We start from the raw sequence: 15,698 nt of genomic DNA on the forward strand, positions 1-15,698 counted from the left end.
GATCCCGCCGCACGGGAAATATTACTACAATGTTTTTGTGGCTTTTGTACGCTGAAAACAAATTTCACACTTGGGCAGAAATCCATATAAATAAAAATCCATTTATTGCAAAAAAAAAATGCCGCCGGCAAAGTGAAGCATGTGAGTAGAGTAACAAAATGAAGTCTAAATATTACATATAAGATGCATTCAACCAGTGCATAAAGTCACCCAGGATATGATAAAGTATATTTTTGAGGCGTATGAAAAAGATGTAACATAACGTAGATGTCAAACATGACTTGTAAACATCACAAAACGCCACGCCGCCGTCAATTTGACTCCACGGTTTGGTTGAAGTGACGTTTCCCATCCAGATACAACATGGACTCTGTGGGACAAACAACACACGCATCGTGAAGGGGCGGAGCTAAAGTATGTAAGTGTACAGGTGCAACTCAATAAATGACAAAAGTTGAAAAGTTCATCTACTTTATATGTAATATTTTTCAGAATGCCAATTACAATCTAATTTCAAGTTCATTGTATGACTCATTCACTGCCACTGACGGATATAGACGTCAAATATCAATTTTTATCGGGTTGGCAGTGACTGTGGGGGAAAAAAGTTGGATAAGTTGACCAAACAATTTTTGCACCAAATTATGTTATGACTTTTCCAGTTGGTGTAATGCAGGGGTGTCCAAACTTTTTTTTTTTTTTATTTGAGGGTCAACTTTCCACCATAAGAGGGTGCTAGTTTAATGTGTTAAAGCATTACACCAGTTTTGCATTTTTAATTAATTCATTCATTTTTTTATATATATATTTTTTTCATGCATTTTTCACTGGCCCACGACATATACTAAAAATAGCATTTGACACAATTAAAATAAATAAATGCTTGGAGATGGTCAAAGTCAAAGGGAGGGTGTTGAAAAAAATAGGTGCCACTTTTGCACATTCATTTTTTATATACTTTAGCATTTTTATCGATATGTAAAAACACAAATATATTTTTTCTACAATTTTTATAGGACTAAACACAATTTCTCTTCATAACATTATTCATATTATAACAGGACGCAAGGGCCACGTAATGTTATGAAGAGAAATTGTGTTAAGTCCTAAAAAAAAAAAAAAAAAAAAAAATTGTAGAAAAAAATATATTTGTGTTTTTGCATATCTAAAAAAAAAAAATGCTAAAGTATATATAAACAATTTATTTGCAAAAGTGGCATGCACCTATTTTTTTTCCAACACCTTCCCTTTGACTTCGACCATCTCTAAACATTTATAATTAGATATTATATATATTTTTTTCTATATCATATATTATATATATTATATTATTATTTATTTATTCACTTTAACTGTGTCAAATGCTATTTTCAGCATATGTCGTGGGCTAGTGAAAAATGCATAAAATAAGTAAATAAATATAAATAAATAGTAAAAATATAAATAAATATATAACAAATTTATAAATGAACTTTTTTTTTTTTTTTTTATGCAAAACTGATGTAATGCTTCAACACATTAAACTAGCACCCTCTTATGGTCAAGTGATGAAAAAAAAAAAAAAACTCCTAAAATAAAATCCACTTTTTTTTTTTTTTTGCGCTCACCTCCGTACGTCCGCGGCACGATGTTGGGGACGTCGCGGTCGGACGCGAAGGTGAAGTGGAAGACGTTGGTGGTGTTGTGCTGGCGCGTGAGCGGGTCAAAGACCTCGCTGTGAACTCTGACCTGGATGTGCTTGCCCTCCGTGTAGCACACCTTGAACGGACAGACGGATGGACGGACGGCGTCAGCCGGCGTTGTCGGGGCGCGACGCTCGCCAAAATGCGGATTTTACCGACCTGCGACGAGAGCAGCAGCAAGGATCCGATCTCTACCGGCTTCTGGAAAAGGATGTCGTCCACGGCAACCAGGCTGGGTCGACAGCCCCTGTTGGAGAGCGAGCGAGGACCGCCCACTAGCTTGTTAGTCTGGGTGGCAATGCGTGTTTGTTTGATTTGGATGTTGCACCAACCCGAAGGAGCAGGCGTTGGCCCAGCCCAGCTCGTACGCTTTCCTCATCAGGAAGCCTCCGAAAATCCTGTTGAAGATGTTCCTCTCCTGACATATACACGGTCAATGTGTCACATTTGAATGAAAAGTTTCCCAGGTGTTTTTTTTTTTTTTTACCTGCGGGTGGCAGATCTCCAATCCTTTCAGTTTGGCGTCTTCCATCCAGACCGAGTTGGGAGGCAAAACTCGACCGCGGAAGCTCACCGTCCTTCACGAAAAACGCAAGAAATCAACGACACATGTCCAAGCTAACTTTTGTGATTTCATTTGTGATTATTTTTTTAAGGTTGTCAGGCGATTATAAACTTTCATCGTAATTAATCACAAATTTTGTATCTGTTCTAAGTGTACAATGAAATTTACAAGTTTTCATACTCTTAACATAACTAATAGAAATATGGCTGCACCTTTTCATCATTGATACAGTAATTTCATAATCATTCGTAAATGTACTGTAACTGTAAAAAAACGAGGGTGATATTGATTTGTGTCAATGTCATTTTTCGGCCACTAGATGGCATGATTGTATTTGTAAGACATTGGTGACAGCTCAGTGCATGTTTCTTTCCATATTATGAGCTATCTAATCTTTAATAACTTTTTGTAAATAGGACTTCAAGCATCATGGCAGACTTAAAACAAACAAAAAATCAGAATGAATCTCTTTACTATTAACCAAATTAGATTAAAATTGTCCCTATCATTACAGTTGACTTCAATAGTAAACTGTCACTATTAATCGAAAATTTTACATCTGTTCTAAATGTACAATAAAATGTACAATAACTTTCTAATTTTTCATACTCTTAAAATAAAAGGGGAAAGATGTTAATAGAAATAGGGCTGCATCTTTTAGTGATTGATACAGTAATAGTTCATAAAATGGAGTTAAAATGAAAAAGATGTATTGTACTGTAAAAAAAACAAGTGTGATAGTGATTTGTCTTGGGCTCATTTTTCTGCCACGAGATGGCATAACTGCATTTGTAAGACATTCGTGACAGCTCAGTGCATTTTACTTTCCATATTAAGAGCTATCTAATCTTTAACGTGAAGCAACTTGTGAATGTCTGCACGTTTTTAAAATTGCTAAATACAACATGACCCCAGTCTCCTCAAATTTATGAATTATTATTAGACTTAGACTTGACTTTATTGATATCTTTGGGATGGCTCCCTCTGGGAAATGTATTAGTTTATGAGTGCAAAATTTTGATGTGTATGTCTGCTGCGTTGTGACTGGAATTCCCCCAGTACAGGCTTTCCCAAAAAATTAACTCAAAATTAACGCACTAATTTTGACACCCCTCCTTCCCAATGTATTTTTTTTTAACAAATCCAAACAATAAATTCATCAATATTGCAATAAACACAATTTTAGTTTTACAGGTCACGCTGAAATAAAAACACATGAATGAACATGGCGTCCTCTTACTTGGTGTCCAGCGTGTTCAGGAAAAGGCCGTGAACGATCTTCCTCTCCTCGGCAGTGGGCGCCACCTTCAGGAGGGAGGCGGTGCTCAGCTCCACCCGACGGGACCTATTAGCTAGGAAACGAGCGCACCAACACACACGATGAAGGTCATATGTCAACGACGAGGGTCTTGTGCAACGTCTCCTACTTTCTCCCTCCTTGAAGATTTCCTCCTCTTCTGGACCTTCTGGACGCAGAGGATTGACAAAAGCCGCTCTGGAAACAAGACAACGAAAGTCAGCGTGGTTCTATGGACGTCCTGACGGTTTCAGTTATCCCACCTCTTGTTCTCCGGATCGCGGGCCACCATCACAAACGTGGCATCCAGAACAGGCGAATACGCGCCATTGTGATACTGAAACATCAAATAAGACACAAAAGATTTAATTCGTCATTTAACTGCTGCCAGCCAAGTTGAAATGTACATTTGACGTCTATATCCGTCAATGGCAGTGAACGAATTAAACTGCACACCTGTGTCATGTGCATCTTAGCTTCGATGGAGGTCCGGCCCACCCAGGTCACGTGACCTGTGAACTTGATGTCGCAGTCGGGATAGATCACGTGCTGCCTCATGTCTGCACAAACAGCAGCGGCCTTCCGTTACCGTGACAACAAAGATGGTCATTTTGTGCTGACAATTCAGCGCACTAGTAGTAGCCCACTAACATTACTAAGAACTAGTAGTAGAACTGAATTTTATAATGTCATGTTTATGATGACCACGCCTACTGCCCGAAGCCAGCTGGGATAGGCTCCAGCACCACCCACGACCCTTGTGAGGAGCAAGCGGTTAAGAAAATGGATGGATGGATGTTTATGATGTTATCAGTGAGGACCAAAAAATGCTCAGACAGTTTTCTAGTTGTGATTCGACGTGTGCGTCTTACCTATTTTGTCCACCAGGGCGGTGACAATAGACAATGGCGACCTCTTCAGGGCGGGATTGTAAGTGTGCGAGTAAGAAATTAGCACTGAAGAAGAGACAACAATATCATCATCTGTCACTCTAGCAATATTTTATTTCGTCATACTTAAAAAACAAAATAACACGCTTCACCGAAAAGGTAATAAATAACAAAAACGACAAAATATATTGAAAAAAATATCTACCGCAAATACTACAAACCAGATTACTTTGAAAGTAAATGTACAATACTGGTTTAGTAGGCCTACATTGGTGGTTCTCAAAGTGTTGGGCTCTCTCTAGTGGTGTTTAGAAGAATCACTGCCTGAGTAGTGTTTTTAAAAAAAAAAATGTTTTTTTTTTCATTTAGATACAGTTTTTAACTTTTATTTGCAATGTCAATTTAAAACACTTTTTTATATATATTTAAATAGGGTTAATGTTAACAATAAACTAATATAAAGCAAACGTGTCTGTGTTACTGGTGTAAATTTGTGGAATGATTACAAAAACACTCTGAATACAAGCACTTCAATTATACTTTTTAAAAGTATATTAACTCATTCACTCCCAGCCATTTCACTGAAGCAACCCCCATCGCTCCCGGCTGTTTTACTGGATTTTGACTGGTTTTGCAAGGCCCACAGAATATTGTGTTTTATTGCTATAAAAATATTGAATTTATCAAATTAAAGATTAAGGATTTAGGAAAATACATTTTGCAGCAATTAGCATTAGAATACAGATAAGTTTCATCAATATTCATTCACATTCACAAAAAGAGCTGATTGCAACATGGTCCTGGCTGATCTCTTATACTCTGCTGCCACCTGCTGGCCGTTTTAACTACAATTGCTTTAAGCCACCGCTTCATATCAGAAGCTGCATCAAAGCTTTCTCTATGCCCTTGCATAAAAAAAAAAAAAAACCCCGTATAAATACGTTTATGGGAGTGAAGGACAAAGTATTAAAAAACGTATTTTCACGTTTTTGGGTTTGAATGAGGTAAGTACTTGATAAATATACGAACCAGGCATATGCAAAATGATTCAAGCCGATACCTGCCAAACTATCCAAGTCCTCCAGAATGCGTCCAAACCTGACAAAAAAAAACAAAACAAAACGTAAGTGTTGACATCTGGCGACACAGTGGACGCGAGCGTGCGGTGTCGTGTCGCTACCTGACGGTGTTGTGGAAGGTGAGGTACTTCTCTCGCAGCTGCGGCTCGGAGCCCAGAGGAAGGTGGACCTCCAGGAAGCTCTCCTTCATGCTCTTGGCCGGGAGCTCGCTCTGCGAGCGGGCCAACGTGGACGACAGCGACACGCGTTCCGACATGGCCTGCTGATGGTCGCTGCACGCCAACGGAACACGTACAGTATAGAATTATGTACCACAAGGTGGCGCCAGTGAGCTGGAAAAACAACAGTTGTGTGAAATGAACATCCAGCTGTTTGATCGCGTACCTCCAGTTCGTAGAAGCTCCCACGATTTCTCTTAGTCTGTTTCGTACTGCAAAAAAATCAAATCACAACTCATGTATGATGTCACAAAAATAAATACATCTTTCACATTTTATTCTGTCTTGTCATGCGACCACTGAAGAAATTATTGAAGAAATTACTTCAACATAAAGTAGTTCACGTACAGCTTAAATTAAAAAATGAGTACATTTACTGTTCCCATTAATGTTTACATTGCTGGCAACAAAGGTGAGTCCACCCCTCGGGGAAAATGTGAAAAATGAAACCAATTCGCCAGTTTTACTCCCTTGCGTCATGCGACTCTTTACAACTCTTAACTGTCTCATGTGGACACTTTCACTTAGGGGTGTAATCACTTTTGTTGCCAGCGGTTACATAAAAATGGCTGCATCTTTAGTACACCGACTACTTTACATTGTAGCAGATAACTCCTTCAATGTCGTCCAGTGAAAAGATCGAACATGGCAACCTCTCGTTTCCTCAGTGAAGACTCGATAGCGAGAGAAAAGAAACTACAAGGAGAAACGACATACGGGCAAAAGTGAACAGGCGAGACCAATCCCAGTGCAGCAGTAAGTGCTTAGCCGCGCTGTGGAAGGAACAGGAAGTCATGTCCGTGTGAGACAGGCAGCAGGAGGCATGCCGCAGAGGAGAAACGTGCAATTAGCACTAATTAGAGCTGGGCGATATGCTCATTTGGATGCTAATTAGCGTTAGCGTTATGCTAGCGGACTAAAAGGCTAAGCTATGTGGCTGTTTCAACAACAATATACTTCACTATCGCCCAGCCCTAGCACTGCTAATGTTGTTATTGTGATGATTGTTATTATTATTGTGCATTTGATTACCAACACACCGTTTGACACGTGCAACAGAGGATTTCCTGCGGAGAAACAAAACACGTCAGATAACACGCACGCCTTCCTGAGCTGAGGCCGATGTCTGTGACGTCAGATCGTCAAATGAATTATTATATATGAATCACAATTTGAGTTCAAAGGTGAAGACGATGGGCGGCGACGGAGAGGCTTGAGGCTCACCTTCGGCCATGTCGGGCGCTCTTCCCTTCTTCATCGCTGAGCACAGAAGTCTTCTGCTCGTCAAGGTGGCGGAAGGTCGCAGGCATGATATCAAGCTGGACACACACACGATTCATATTTTTTGTTAGCAGTCTTTTTGAAAATAGGACAACAATTATGGATGTTACGACAATTTATTTAGTGCAATTTCACATAACTTTAATACTTATCACAGAATTACACCTATATCATTAAAATCCTCTTTAAAAGAGCTGTTCTTATGTAAATCGATGAATTATTTGATGATGTGATGCATCAGATTTGTATTCATTTGCATTAACAATCATGTAGACGTCAAAAAGTCATTCCCAGTACTTTTCCTGAGTTTGTCCGTTGCAGACACACCCTGCCTGCCTCACCAACTTATTAGTGTGGCCCTCCACCCTCCAGCCAAGCCCAAACCAAACCTCAAGTCACTAACTCGTGTTTTTTTTCCACTTGTGGTGGCGCCGGGCCAAAAACAACCTTCCGAAGCTAACTGGGCATCAACGCACGAAAATAGTAAGACAAACCTCTTCGAGAACATGGCGGCGAGAAGAATGAACGCAGACGAGATGTCAAGAAGAAAAAAAAAGAATCACTTTTGCCCTCCTCGGTTCTCCAGAACGATGAGGACCACAGAACCAGGGAGACTGGAACTTCCGCGTTGGGGATTAGCCACGCCCACTTGGTGATGACGCATTAAAATGTGGACGGATTAGTTTTGGTCGAGTTGTACCAATGTTGTCCAGCAGAGGGAGACAAAGTAGGCTACAAAAAAGGCACAGTGAATCCGAACCGCTACATCGCCATTCGTCTTTCACAACTTATCCACCTGCACGATATTGTAATTTTTTTAAAGCATACATTAAAAAAGGAATGATAATATACCTAAGAACTTAAATTTACCAAATTTGATCATTAAAATACATAGAAATTGATTATTATTATTTTAAATTTATGCATTGATTTGTAGCCATGGCTCTATTAAAAGTAATGAACTACTTGTTTTGATTTCTTTTGTCTGCATAAATAAATAAATAAATAAATAAATAAATAAATAAATAAATAAATAAATAAATAAATACATAAATAAATAAATAGCAATGTTGCGTTTTGTTTATGACGCCTTTCAGACCGCTTTGTCTCCAGAGAAGCCCTAAAACAATTTAATTTCCTGTCTTATCTACTATGTACTTATAATAAAAATCAGTTTATGATATAATTACGCTATTTATTTATTTTTTTGTTCTGTAAAAAATGATAAGAGGATGATAAAAGGTGAAACACAGACTGAGTTGTTTTGTTAATATAGTGATGAATAAATTGGTGCTTGTCCTTTATGGACAGGGTGCAAGGGAAATCAAATGAGCCCTAATCAACAACCTTTGGTGAACCTTTGTTATGCATATGGTCAATAAGGAAACTATTAACAAGCATGATGCAATCACTTATTAACCGTATAGCTGATAACCTTTCAGACTTATTGTATTATCTGTATGAACTTTCATTCAGGAAGACGATAATAAGCGTGCCAGGTTGCCAGTCCGCAAAGGTTGAAACGAGGCCACTGGACTATTCTTGTTTGAGATGTTTCACCTTAAAGCTAAAAAATATATAACCAATGAGCAAAAATCGAAAACAACATATGAGCATTTTAGACTATTTCCTAAGTTAGTCTGATCCCTCAACGTGATTCCGAAACGACTATTTGGATTTGAGAAAAGAATTCGTGCTGATTAGGAAAAATACCCGGCACGTGAATATACGCTCGCTTCCAATTGGATAAAAATGACCAATGGGGTGGGCGAAATTTTATTCATGCGTAATGATGAAAATGTATGATGCATTTAGAACACGGGTATTTACTCACATACCCCATCTTGTTTATTATTATTTGATTGTTTTAACATTCATACACATGGAACGCGCTAACTCCCAAACGGTCTACTTTGAGAAAAGAACTCGAGCCGATTAGGAAAAGTACCCGGCGAGTGAACATAGCCTCGATTCCGATTGGATAAAACTGGCCAATGTGATTTGCGGAATCCGAGCCGTCCGCGCGACGGCCAATCACAAGGCAGAGCGAGGCAGCTATAAAAGACGGAAGTAAACAAAGGGGCTCAAGCTATAGTTGGCATCGACCCGGTTGGGGTTTCGCTTGCTGAATGTTCTTGCGCAGACAAACTCGTCCGGACCAGCGGCTGACTTCGGGGGGAAAGCGTCTCTGAAGCGAATGAAGAAGCTCCTAATCTTTCACTTCACTTACAGAGGACTTCGTACGAAAGGAAAAAAGAGTAAACGGAGAAAATGGAGTATAATTTGCGAAAGGCTGAACCAAAGGACGTGCCTGATATATTACGACTGGTGAAGGTACACATACACGGCAGTTATTCATAGCTCGCTTTTAATCCCTAACGCATCACTTGGAAGTAGGTCAAATGAGACATGCGCACGCACGCGCGCGAGCACTTGGGCTCGACCTGCTTTTAATCCAAACCGTAAAATGACCCATCATAACGGGAGCCAAAAAAATGTTAACGTCACAGCCATAAAAATACCGAGTACAGCCGAGTGTGACGTCACCGTCGTCATTCTTTGTTCGCTCCCGATGACTCACGTCCGCTTTCCTTGTAACAGCAGCTGGTGTCCGGTCTTGCTTGTAAAGTCTGAGAATTTCTTCCAAATCCAGGCGAAGGTCAACGTTTCGCCCCACAGTCAATTAGGACCCCCCTCAACCGATTTGCAAAGCATCACGTGACCTATTAAAGCCATTTATTTGCTTTAACTGGTTATCAGCTGTGAATAAAGAAATGCAGTCATCAATTTTGCCATAGTATTTATTTACGGGCTATATTTATATTTTTTGTTTGTCTTTTTAAATGTGTCCATTGTTTTAAAAAACAGCCACAATGAAACGCTTGTCAGGTTTAATTTGTTGTGTACGTGTGTGTGTGTTTGTGTGTACGCACATTGAACAAACGTCTTCTTGTTCTTGTTTAAAGGAACTTGCCAAGTATGAAGACATGGAACACCAGGTGACGCTGACTGAACAAGGTGAAGACTACGTCTGCCAAAAAGGATTATTCAAATCCATTTACGAAATAACGATTTTAAAAAATATATAGATATATATACAGTAACTGTAATAAGGTTGGAAAAATTTATCTCGTAATTTTCCATGGTAAATTCAGAGGAAGTTTGGAAATGATTCCAAATGGGATTATTCAATTTCCATGGTAATTGGAAAGTTAGGGTCAATTTAATGTTTGAAACAGGAATGTGTTTTCCTAACTCTATTTACATTTCCTATTAAGACTACTTTTTTTTTTTTTTTTTTTTTGCTTTAGTCAATATTACTCCCAGGAACAAAGCTCTTTTTGTAAATTTGAATTGGCAAATATTGGTTTTATGTTCATGCATATACGACATCTGAAAGTAAACTTGAACTGAGAGTGGCGTTAAACAGCCCAAAGTCTCAGGTGTTGACAAAGTGAACGCTTGTCGTCGCAGAGCTCCTGGAGGATGGATTCGGTGAGACGCCGTTCTACCACTGCATCATCGCCGAAATCCCAGGAGGGGACGGCAGCCAAGGTCAGCAAGGTCGTTGCGTCATGGAAAATAAATTCCTTTTACTTCCCCTTTGTGTGGGCAGCGCAAATGGAATGCGAGCCAAGCGTTTATTACGTTTCCTTGATATCCGGCTTGAGGTTCATGTACTTTGTAAGCTCTTTGTTCTCACTGGTAGGATAATGTTACGGAGGCAAAACGGTGCTAGTTGACATTTTATATGATACTAGTGAAGCACAATATGTAACTAGTTTTTTAAATGCAACTGATTGTTTTCTCCCCTGACATTTTCTAATTAGTGATTTAAAAAAAAAAAAAGGAACCACAACACCCTTTGCCCGGAGGGGGAGAGAGAGAGGAAAAAAAAAAAAAAAGTAAAAGTATCAGGTGTTAACAAACAAGTCGCCCCTAAGATCACATGAGTAGCCCCCGGGCCTTATCTACAAAGTAGCTCAGTTATTGGTTTGTGAAAATGGGACATTGGTTTATTTCACAAACTTGTACAAGTGACCGTTTGAAAATGTAATTGCTTGTAGAGATGTATAGAAATGATGGCTATTGATAATCAGTTTACAACCTAAATGATCAGTGTCTTCATATAGATTATAGCATTAACATTAAAAGTAATTTGAGTAAACTAGTAATTTTTAGACGTGTGTGAATCAAGGTTATTTTAGTTAATGAAAAACAAAAATTCAAAAAAGAATTTCATTAATAGAATAAAATAAATGCTTTTTTTTTAAAATAAAACAAACTACATTTTGTGTTTACAAAACTAAAATTATAGCAAAACTTTCATTTTAGTCTTTGGTAATTAATGTAATGCATGAACCTTTGAGTATGTGATTTTAAGTACATTTATTTCACTTGCATAAGGACGTTCGAAAGCGTCGCGACGAAGTGACGTCATCTAGCAGCAGCCAATAGAAAAGCGCCTTCAGATGACGTCGCTCCTCGGCGACATTTTTACGTGCTTGACTTTTGGCTCGTCTCGTCTACTTTTTAATTCAGCCGAAATGCTACGCTAGGGAAGAAATTAGTTATTTTTCATTTTACTATGGTGTTCATTAAATATTGCATAAAAGTAACACACCTTAATAAAAAAACGAAAAAAATACTGAAATTAACAAACTAAGCATGTTTTTTTTTTTTTTAGTAAAATAAAACTAACAACCACCATGAAAACTAACTCAATAACTACAATGAAATTCCAGATTCCAAGGTCGTGGGCTTCGCCATGTACTACTTCACGTATGACCCCTGGGTGGGCAAGCAGCTCTACATGGAGGAGTTCTACGTGATGGATGACTTTCGAGGTAGGAAGACTCGTCCGCCGTCGCTGCCGTTCGCTCATGTTCACGCGTCGTTTATCTCGCCAGGCCTCGGCATCGGCTCCGAGATCCTGCGGCGGCTCAGCGACGTAAGTGATGCCACAAGATGGTGGTAAAGCACTCCTTTTTGTCTAAACAAAGCTCCTCAAGTCACTTGAAGGTAGTTCTTTGGTTCAAATGCAGTTAATTTGTGACTTACGTCCCCTCCCCCCTCGCAGCTGGCGGTGAAGACGCGCTGCACAGGTATGATGTTCGTGGTGGCCGAGAACAACGAGGTGTCCATCCAGTACTACAAGCGGCGCGGCGCCGAGGACCTTTCTCAGGAGGAGGGCTGGCGGCTCTACCGCTTTGACAAGAGCAGCCTGGTCAAGATGGCCACGCCCACTGAGGAGTGATGGCGCAAGGGAAGGCGGTTTCACTTGCTTATTAAAAAGGGAAAACAAGAAGTTTATTTCTTGAAATGATAGCTTGAGATTGTAGATGCTAAGTCACTAAGCAATAATAAAATCACTGATAACACATTGTGTCAATAGTCATTGTTTACTTTTACAACAACACTCTTTAGAAACCATTTGGTTTTAAAATGTCACTAAATACCTCTCCAAGATGGCGGCCGACTTGTGCATGCATCTCGTCTAGTCTCAAAGTCTTTGGAACAAATCATCAGGCCGATTTACCATTTATTTATTACATTAAATGAAAAAATAAAATTTGAGCAGTGTAGTTTATTCTGATGTTGACATAACTTGGACCTATTGAAAAACACAAATGATTTGATAGGTGCCAGCTGTGTACTATTGTGAACATATCATAATTTGTGTCTTCACAGTCACATTTCGAGACACTTTCACAATCAGTTATTCCAAGATAATTGGTCCCAGTGAGCACTCAACGTGTACCTCTGCACACTGAATAAAATTAAAATGAAATTATTTTGAACTAATGGTGATTAAGTGTGAGACTTCTCTTGGTTCAGCTGGTCGTGCCGCCGCTCTCCCGCCGCTCCGTCTTTTCAGACTTGACAAACAATTTTTTTTCTTAGTTTGGACGTCAACAAGACTGACACGTGCCAATTATGAGCCAAGTCCCACTTAAAGACTCACCTTCTGTTTGTTAAATGGCGCCTCTTTCCATAGCGTCTCCACGGCGACGCGACCGCGCTGAGTCCACACATACGCCGAGTCCCGACTCACCTGGAGTGACGGAAAAACTTGTGAAAAAGTCTCATTGTTAGCCCTGTGGGGGAGGACTACTAATGACAACAAAATGGCCGCCAAAAATGTCAAGGAACATACAAACACTCATATTGACACTTTTGAACAATTTGCAGTCAAATTATTAGTTTTGCCAGACCTGAGCCCACATCTGAACCTCTGGACTGCGAGCCAAACATATCAACCACTAGTGCACGACGCTGCCTCCATTACCCAAACAAACGATATCAACAAGTACCATGAGATAGTGAAAATGTGCAGACCTTGAATAGCGAGGCGGCCTGCTGAGGGTAGAACATGGAGGCGCTCAGGGCCATGAGACCCAACGGAAACGCCACACGCTTGACCTTCGACCCTGGAGACGAGACAAACAAGGGGTCTAACTCGGGAAACGGCTCAAATTCCCCTGGAAAAACCTCCAGACAAAATAAGAGCATAAACACAGCTTATCTTATCATACTTGGCCATGAGTTTTTATAGCACTGCGACTTAACATGTTAGCATTGGTAACACAAACAAAACCCTCTCATAAATATTAACAGTCTTTTGTTGATATTTTTTATACTTACTTACTATATCCTGCAGTGTTTAAAGCCGAGTACACACATAATTGTGATGTGAAATGGAAAATAGCCAATCAGGAAGCTTGCTGAAGAAAAGCCAATCAGAAAGCTGGCACAGTTGCTTATCCATGTCCGTGTTTTAAAGAGGAATATTTTTATTAAAAATAAATATTTTATGATATCTTAAACTACTGTAACAAAGGAGTCAAACTCATTTCTTATCTCCAAAGTCTTTTGTGTGTAGCAGGGGTTCACCTTTGGCCAAGTAGAGTCCCAGCAAGCCCGAGAAGCCCACCACAGCCACGCTGGGGTACAGATCAGGGGGCGGAGCGCTGAAAAACTGGTACACGTCTGAAAGACGGCACCGCAAACTTTATAGTGTTTCTCTTGGACTTCAATCAACGTGACGGAAACTAGTCACCTGCGACTGCGGTGGTAGATGCGGTGACGGCGGGCTCCACTATTTTGTACACTTCCTGTGAAGAGTACAAAGTATTTTAGAGACCGGGCATTTTAGCTGGGTACCATTTAAGGCCTTCCTTTGTGTAGCTAGCATGTTGTCTAGCGTGCTTTTCATCCTACATTCAAAAAGCATGTTAGCTAATTGAAGAGCAAGAAGTTGTCTACAGATGGGAATGGTGACTAGTCAATTATTTGTTTATATTTGCCTTGTTATTGGCTCATGTTAGTTTACTAACCTCAACTTTGTCCGCCGCTGTCCTTCCTGCTTTCTGAAAACACAACACGGTTGCTTCATGAAACCTTCGATGTAATTTCTTTAAATGCCTTTTGAGTATTTATTGCATATCCTTGAGCCTTGGTGCATTAAATTGCCTTACTAGTGAGGAGAAAGTGCGTACTAGTCCACAGACCCAGAGCTGCTGCATATCAAGGATATGGAATAAATGCTCACATGCTTTCCATAAAGGAAATCAACAATAGTGATGTAACACAACGTCTCAAGCAGAAAAAAAAATACCTGGCATTGATCTGTGTATGGTTCTGCCCATTTCCTCAGAGATGCCACGCTCTGTTCCAACTGTCCCGCCACCGCCACTGGATCAACGGGGTGCTCCACCTCCTGGGGTCTGCTGTACAGAGACGGCAGCTGGAGAAGAAAAAAAAAAGTGCATCTTAAAATGTAAAAGCTTCAATTTTTCCCACATTTCTGTTGTTATAGCCTTATTCCAAAACAGAATAAATTGTACGTTTTAAGTGCTATTTTTCCATGGTCAAATTGATCCAAGGTATAATGCCTTGATGATACTAAAGACTTTTTATTTACTGTAAAATTGGCATATTATGAAAATTGCCTTGTTTGTATCCAAATCGTTGTGCGTTTAGAGTGCCTGCCACTGCTTCACTACAGAACTTTTTCCCACCGCTGTGTATTTGTTTAGTAGCCCCCTGCACAGTCTCGGGCGGTGTAGGTCACCTCGTCGATGCTAATGGCCGGCTGCGCGCTTCTCTTTGCGGCCTCGCAGGCTGCAGTAGTCGGGAGCAGCAGCCCGGGAGCTGTGGCGCACAGCGACACCTGCAGGACGAACGAGAACACGACAAATACACCACATCAGGTTTGAAAGAAAAGTCAAAACTGCGGCAAAAAAATAAATATTTTTCACATAAGAAGACTTGTTTAATTTAAAAAGGACATACGTCAAACACAATAGAATTGACGTCAACCTTTAGGCACCTTACCACTAATACGCACGATAAACGGCATTAACTGAGTCAAGGGTTAGCAACTAGCTAATGTTAGCAATTGGCTTGTAGAGCAACATAACCTCCAACTCCTGGTTAAATACCTTACTGCTGTCATATGCAAGAGAGAAAAAAAAATACTGCCAACGCTAAATAGGCTTCGCGTTTAATAAGAAACGCGCAAAAGTTTATATAATTACCAGTTTCACAAATGACATTGCGCGTCGCAAACGCCTTCGCTTTCTACGACAAGTCGTAAAGGTTACACGCATGCGCAGTCCCATTTTCTTTTCTTTTTTTTTGACAAACATTTCCCGCAAAAAGACTACTTATTTAGTTTTACTGT

The 15,698-nt window shown here is 39.9% G+C and overlaps 3 protein-coding genes across 7 annotated transcripts; 1 reads left to right on the forward strand and 2 right to left on the reverse strand.

Annotated features, from left to right (window-relative positions):
* Positions 1-81: 81 nt before the first annotated feature.
* On the reverse strand, positions 82-7,676 carry acot9.1 (acyl-CoA thioesterase 9, tandem duplicate 1). 3 transcript variants are annotated; one of them, XM_077509669.1, is made up of 16 exons: positions 7,507-7,676; positions 6,956-7,050; positions 6,772-6,798; positions 5,898-5,943; positions 5,615-5,785; positions 5,495-5,532; positions 4,417-4,500; positions 4,001-4,104; positions 3,808-3,881; positions 3,675-3,742; positions 3,488-3,599; positions 2,170-2,260; positions 2,015-2,100; positions 1,842-1,929; positions 1,608-1,758; positions 82-370 (listed from the first exon to the last, which is right to left on the reverse strand). In XM_077509669.1, exons 1-16 carry the CDS (start codon positions 7,518-7,520, stop codon positions 312-314), a joined length of 1,308 nt encoding a protein of 435 aa, XP_077365795.1. In that variant the 5' UTR covers positions 7,521-7,676; the 3' UTR covers positions 82-311. The 3 variants fall into 3 exon arrangements, with proteins under 3 accessions (XP_077365795.1, XP_077365797.1, XP_077365796.1); XM_077509671.1 differs by lacking the exon at positions 7,507-7,676 and adding an exon at positions 7,310-7,373; XM_077509670.1 differs by lacking the exon at positions 6,772-6,798.
* A 1,397-nt stretch (positions 7,677-9,073) lies between these two features.
* On the forward strand, positions 9,074-12,393 carry LOC144009789 (diamine acetyltransferase 1-like). Of its 2 annotated transcripts, XM_077509675.1 has the most exons (6): positions 9,078-9,346; positions 9,979-10,030; positions 10,487-10,567; positions 11,758-11,859; positions 11,923-11,963; positions 12,093-12,393. In XM_077509675.1, the coding sequence occupies exons 1-6, from the start codon at positions 9,284-9,286 to the stop codon at positions 12,267-12,269; spliced, it is 516 nt and encodes a 171-aa protein (XP_077365801.1). In that variant the 5' UTR covers positions 9,078-9,283; the 3' UTR covers positions 12,270-12,393. The 2 variants fall into 2 exon arrangements, with proteins under 2 accessions (XP_077365800.1, XP_077365801.1); XM_077509674.1 differs by having other exon boundaries at positions 9,074-9,346; positions 11,758-11,963.
* apoob (apolipoprotein O, b) lies at positions 12,074-15,650 on the reverse strand. 2 transcript variants are annotated; one of them, XM_077509673.1, is made up of 9 exons: positions 15,553-15,650; positions 15,087-15,185; positions 14,631-14,759; positions 14,350-14,382; positions 14,073-14,127; positions 13,907-14,002; positions 13,352-13,443; positions 12,978-13,067; positions 12,074-12,258 (listed from the first exon to the last, which is right to left on the reverse strand). In XM_077509673.1, the coding sequence occupies exons 1-9, from the start codon at positions 15,634-15,636 to the stop codon at positions 12,241-12,243; spliced, it is 696 nt and encodes a 231-aa protein (XP_077365799.1). In that variant the 5' UTR covers positions 15,637-15,650; the 3' UTR covers positions 12,074-12,240. The 2 variants fall into 2 exon arrangements, with proteins under 2 accessions (XP_077365799.1, XP_077365798.1); XM_077509672.1 differs by having other exon boundaries at positions 12,074-12,891; positions 15,553-15,649.
* Positions 15,651-15,698: the final 48 nt, after the last annotated feature.

Source organism: Festucalex cinctus, chromosome 20 (genome assembly GCF_051991245.1).
Source record: "Festucalex cinctus isolate MCC-2025b chromosome 20, RoL_Fcin_1.0, whole genome shotgun sequence".
Classification (NCBI taxonomy): domain Eukaryota; kingdom Metazoa; phylum Chordata; class Actinopteri; order Syngnathiformes; family Syngnathidae; genus Festucalex; species Festucalex cinctus.